The 5,806-nt window shown below is 63.4% G+C and overlaps 1 protein-coding gene across 5 annotated transcripts; it reads left to right on the top strand.

Moving 5' to 3' along the window:
* Positions 1–762: 762 nt before the first annotated feature.
* Positions 763–5,550, top strand: CKB (creatine kinase B). Of its 5 annotated transcripts, none has more exons than XM_082737507.1 (8): positions 763–991; positions 2,720–2,936; positions 3,137–3,291; positions 3,366–3,498; positions 3,753–3,924; positions 4,577–4,700; positions 4,893–5,082; positions 5,165–5,550. In XM_082737507.1, the coding sequence occupies exons 1-8, from the start codon at positions 944–946 to the stop codon at positions 5,341–5,343; spliced, it is 1,218 nt and encodes a 405-aa protein (XP_082593633.1). In that variant the 5' UTR covers positions 763–943; the 3' UTR covers positions 5,344–5,550. The 5 variants fall into 5 exon arrangements, with proteins under 5 accessions (XP_082593633.1, XP_082593631.1, XP_082593635.1 ...); XM_082737505.1 differs by lacking the exon at positions 763–991 and adding an exon at positions 1,826–1,869; XM_082737509.1 differs by lacking the exon at positions 763–991 and adding an exon at positions 1,841–2,119.
* Positions 5,551–5,806: the final 256 nt, after the last annotated feature.

Consider the following 5,806-nt stretch of genomic DNA (forward strand, 5'->3'; position numbering starts at 1 on the left):
CCCTCCCCCTCTGCCCTTCCGCACCACTTGTGCTCTCTCTCTCAGGTAAACAAACAAATAAATACCTTAAAAAAAAAAAAAGATGTAATTTATTTATTTAAAGAGGCCACGTGAGTGGGGGAAGGGCAGAGGGCAAGGGAGAGAGACTCTAGAGCCCCCCACACTGCGGGCAAAGAGCCTGTCTTGCTTTGGAGCCTGATCTCACCACCTCGAGGTCATGACCTGAGCTGAAATCAAGAGTCAGAGGTTTAACCCACTGAGCCACCCAGGCGCCCCTTTCTCTTCATTTGACCGCAGGCAGGAATTGCATTACTCCAAGCTAAAAGCAGACCCCAATGGTTACATTATGTAAGCCACGAGGTTTCTGAACTTGCGATAAGGGACAGAAGGGAAATTCTACTCATTGCAAGGAAATCCTCATGTAAGCTTCAGTGAATCAAAAGCACTTAAAACCCATGAAACTGGGGCGCCCGGCTGGCTCGGTCGATGGAGCACGCGACCCTTGATCTCGGGGTTGTGAGTTGGAGCCTCACATTGTGGGCTGAGATTACTTAAAAAAAGATGAACATCAACAACAACAGCCCAGCCTCGCAACTTCCGCTGGCCGTCCTTAGCCAGCCCGGTCTCTGTGAGGAACTGGTGCATGCTTTCGCACGGTCAGCTTGCAGCGGAATTACTTCTCCGTATTCTGGGTGCTCGTTGCATCACCGTTGTAGGCAGGCTTCCTCTTAAACACCTTCATTAAGTTCTTTCTCTTGTAATCATTGGTGACTTGGAAGTAGGAAGGGTCTTCCTGCCCTTTCTCTGTTGAATGCTCTTATGGATGTGACCCGCAGTGCCAGCAGGAAGCAGATCATTACTCTTATGTGCATTAGCAAAGGGTTCAGAAGAGTGGAGGTTGTGGAGGGCGGACATAGGACAGGATCCCTTTTCCTCGGTGGAAATGGCCGACAGAAGGCCTCCTGGGAGAAGGCAGGTGGATCTTCAAGAGGTGAGGGGTTTGAGGGGGAGGCTGCTGAGTCCTTGCTGGTGGCTCAATGACTAGGGGTCTAACTCATTTTTTAAAATAAGTGTGTAATACTCCATGCTGGGGACACGCCTTCCTACCCCTGGCCAGTCCCCAAGTGATGGGCATCGAGTTCTATCCAAGCTCATTTGTATGTTTCTCCCACTGCACATCTCTATCGGCAAAGAGAAATGAGACTGTCCTTTTTACAGGCTGGATTCCTAGAAGGGGGATTGCTGGGTCATGGAGTACAAGCAATTTTAATTTTAATATACTGCCAAATTACCTTCCAAAAAGGATGTAGCCGTTCACAGTTGAGCAGTGTGTGAAGGCCTGTCTATCCACATTCCAGCCCGTAGCCAGCCCTGGCTGGTGTCAGTCTTTCACATTTTTGCCATCTGGGTGTATTGGGGGCAGTGGAAGGAAGGTATAGTCCTAGTTTTAATTTGGATGATTCTGATTTTTAGTGAGGGGCGGTTTTTGGTTTTGTTTGTTTTTAAATGTCACACATGCTTATTGTTTGTTCGTGTTTCCTCCCATCTTTGCCGAGAGTCTCTGGGGCCTGCCTTTGGGGGTGGGGTGGTGAGATGAACCTGTCCCCGGTGGAAAGGGGCCAAGGCTGGGGTCTGGAGGCTCTGAGGCTGTGCAACCCCGGTGGCCTCCAGAGCCATGTTGTTCTCTCATCTCCCAGGAAGGGCTGGGCCGGGGGTCTCTGGCTCGGGTTCCCCGGAGTCGGGGCACTTGCCCAAGGTCAAGGTACCGCGGGAGCCGCCCCGCTGGACCGCAGCCAGACTGCGCCTCCCGGCGCGCCCTCGCTCTGCACCAACATTGCCCGGGAGATGCCTCCGGACACCTTGAGGAAGGTCGGCGGCTCCTGGCCGGCTCGGACCCGGCGGGGGTGGGGTGGGGGAGGGTTAGTACCTGCTGCGGGAGCGCGGAACGTTCACGCCTGGCCCCTCGTCGTGACCGCCGCGGGCCCCGGCGGGACCGGGGAAGGTCAGAGCCCGGCTGCAGAGGAGCCCGAGCGCCTTCAAGTGCCCCGCGGCTCCCTGCCTCAGTTTCCCGCCCGGAGGCAGCGTGGGAGGGAACTTCCAGCACGTCCAAAGGCTTGAGGTTTCGGCCGCGGGGTCCTGGGCGGACGCCGGGCGGGGTGGGCGGGCTGCGCGGGGTCCCGGCGAGGAGACAGCAGGGGTGGGCGGCCTGGGGGGGTTGTCGGGGGCTGCGGGCGGCGGACAAAGCGGCGGCACCACCCCGCAGCGCGGGCCAATGGAATGAATGGGCTATAAATAGCGGCCAATGGGCGGCCCGCGTCGCGCCCCTTAAGAGCCGCGGGAGCGCGGAGCGGCGGCTGTTCGCCTGCGCCGCGCCCGGAGCTGCCCACGGACGGAGAGCCCCTGCCCCGCCCGGCCACCCGGTGAGTGGGCCGGAGGACGGGCGGAGGCCGCCGGGGCGCCGGGGCGGGGGCGCTGCTGCGCACCAAGGGGCTTGTGGGCCGCAGAGTCCCGCACACCGGGGTCCGCCGCCTGGAGCGCGCGCCGGCGGGGCCTGGGGTCCTGGGCGGTGCGGGAACGCCCTGCGCGAGCTGCGGACCCCGCTGACCTTGGCCGCGTCCCAGGGTGACCAGGAGCCCGGGCAGCGAGGCCCCGCGTGGCCTGCGCGTCCCCGAGGGGCACGGTGCGCCGGGTCCTCCCTGACCCCCGAATCTCCCCGCAGCTCGCCGCCGCCGCCGCCGCCGCCATGCCCTTCTCCAACAGCCACAACACGTTGAAGCTGCGCTTCCCGGCCGAGGACGAGTTCCCCGACCTCAGCGGCCACAACAACCACATGGCCAAGGTGCTGACCCCCGAGCTGTACGCGGACCTGCGCGCCAAGAGCACGCCAAGCGGCTTCACGCTGGACGACGTCATCCAGACCGGCGTGGACAACCCGGGTACGCGCACCTTGGTCCCGGGGTCAGGGTGTGGGTTCTGATCCGCAAGAAATCACCGTGGGGCTAGGGTCCAGCGCCTCCCCCAGAACCCCGCTCGGGCCGGGGTTCCGCCGTCCCCCTTCCCGGGCGTAGCTGCAGGGTCCTGACGCGCTCACCTAGGCCTGGCAGTGACGTCACTGCCCCATCCCGCGTCCCCCCAGGCCACCCCTACATCATGACCGTGGGCTGCGTGGCAGGCGACGAAGAGTCCTATGACGTGTTCAAGGAGCTCTTCGACCCCATCATTGAGGACCGGCACGGCGGCTACAAGCCCAGCGACGAGCACAAGACCGACCTCAACCCCGACAACCTGCAGGTGCGGGGCGGCCCCAGGTGGCGGGGCGGGCTTGGGGAGGGGTCTCCCGGCGCTCACCCCGGCTCCGCCCCCAGGGCGGCGACGACCTGGACCCCAATTACGTGCTGAGCTCGCGGGTGCGCACGGGTCGCAGCATCCGCGGCTTCTGCCTTCCCCCGCACTGCAGCCGCGGGGAGCGCCGCGCCATCGAGAAGCTCGCGGTGGAAGGTAGGGGTCGGGCCGGCCGGCTGCCCTCTCCCACCCCCCCCCCCCCCCGGTCCGGGGTATCAGTCACCCCAGTCACCCGAGCCGCCGCTGCCACGCTCTTATCTGCGCGCCGTGTCCGGTTTCCCGGGGGGACGGAGGCCCAAGGCCCAGCGAGGTCGCGGTCTCGGACCAACGCCTGGACCGGGCTCACACACAGCCGGGCGGGCGTGGGGGCCGGGGCCCGTGTGTGTCCTCCTGAGCGTGCGCCTCTGCAGCTCTGTCGAGCCTGGACGGGGACCTGGCCGGCCGCTACTACGCTCTCAAGAGCATGACCGAGGCGGAGCAGCAGCAGCTCATCGACGACCACTTCCTCTTCGATAAGCCCGTGTCGCCCCTGCTGCTGGCCTCGGGCATGGCCCGTGACTGGCCAGACGCCCGCGGTATTTGGTGCGTGCCCCCCTTCCCCTCCCGCGGGTCCCCCTTTCCCCTCCCTTTGGCCCTCCCCCCGCGCCGCCGCCGCCGAGGAGGAAGAGGGAGGGGCCGCACTCCTGGGACAGGTTTGGTTCCTCCGGGCCGCCTCGCAGGTGACCTTGACCGCGCAGGTACGTGAGAGGGACTCCAGCTGGAGGCGGCTCAGGCCTCGGGGGAGCTTAGAAGGGGGCGACGGGTGGCGCTGGCTTCTCTCCTGCACCCTCCTCTTGGGAGCTGGAGCTTCGTGTTTTCTGTCTCCTTTCTCCTCTCCTTCTCTACCGGGACTTTGCCAGGTGCCGGGTGACGCAGACGCGTCCCAGCGGGGGCTGGGGGAAGGTTACAGCCTCGGGCCTGCGCTGCCTGCGAAGGGCGGTTTCAACGTCCAGATATACGCCACTTCCCTCAGCCCCTGACCGCCTAGGTGGGGCCCTCCGCCCTCCCCCACATCTCAGACGCTGGGCACGGGACTGGCAGGGCGGGGCGCAGCTCAGGCTTCTGGGGACAGCTGCATTGAGCACCTCGGGGACTTGGAGAGTTCCTGGGGCCTGGGGTCCCCCTAGAGCTTTATTCTGGATGTGTCCTAAGAGCATAGTCCAAGGAGGAGGCTTGACTGTGCCCCTCCCCCCAGGCACAATGACAATAAGACCTTCCTGGTGTGGATCAATGAGGAAGACCACCTGCGGGTCATCTCCATGCAGAAAGGGGGCAACATGAAGGAGGTGTTCACTCGCTTCTGCAATGGCCTCACCCAGGTCAGGCCTGACCGCCCCAAGCTGGGTGGGCACAAGTGGGGTTTGGGGCCAGGGAGGGGCCAGGGCCAAACTCCAGAGCTCAGGCAGGGAGTGGGTGTTCCCCCTCGGTCCCCCTGGGCCCTCAGGTCCCAGCTAATCCCTTGGTGGGGGGCTCTCAGCTAGGGCTCACCTCTCCCACTTCTCTAACTCCAGATTGAAACACTCTTCAAGTCGAAGAATTACGAATTCATGTGGAACCCTCACCTGGGGTACATCCTCACCTGCCCATCCAACCTGGGCACAGGCCTGCGGGCAGGTGTGCACATCAAGCTGCCCCACCTGGGCAAGCATGAGAAGTTCCCGGAGGTGCTCAAGCGGCTGCGGCTTCAGAAACGAGGCACCGGTGAGTGGGGCAGCGGCTGCCGGCAGTCCTCCCTCTGGGGCAGCCCCCCACCCGACTCCTGCTGACCTGGTCCTCTCCCCAGGTGGTGTGGACACAGCTGCTGTGGGGGGCGTCTTTGACGTCTCCAACGCGGACCGCCTGGGCTTCTCGGAGGTGGAGCTGGTGCAGATGGTGGTGGACGGCGTGAAGCTGCTCATCGAGATGGAGCAGCGGCTGGAGCAAGGCCAGGCCATCGACGACCTCGTGCCAGCCCAGAAGTGAGGCCCCGGCCCCCACCGCCACCACCACCAGCCCTGCCGCTTCCTAACTTATTGCCCGGGCAGTGCCCGCCATGCACCCCTGATGTTCGCCACTTGGCGGCTGAGCCCTTAGCCTCGCTGTAGAGACTTCTGTCGCCCTTGGTAGAGTTTATTTTTGTGATGGCTAAGACGTTGCTGATGCTGAAATAAAACTAGGGTTTCGGCCTGCCGTGAGTCTTGGAGTAGTGTGTCCCCTTCCCGGCAGATGTGGTGCCCAGAAGCCAGGCTGTGGGGGCCTCCGTCCTTTCTGCTTCGCTTTCTCTAAGAAGGGACGGCAGTCGCCCTGCTGTGCCCATCCTGTCCTGTTCCCAGAACAACTCCCTTGCCGCCCTGTCTACTTGGCTTCCTTGCAGGCCTGGGATGGGCCGGTGGGGAGGCGACAGGGAGAGGGAGGAGCTCCTAGGTGGCAGAGCCCCACCCCCAGC

This window comes from Mustela nivalis (assembly GCF_964662115.1).
Source record: "Mustela nivalis genome assembly, chromosome: 6".
Classification (NCBI taxonomy): domain Eukaryota; kingdom Metazoa; phylum Chordata; class Mammalia; order Carnivora; family Mustelidae; genus Mustela; species Mustela nivalis.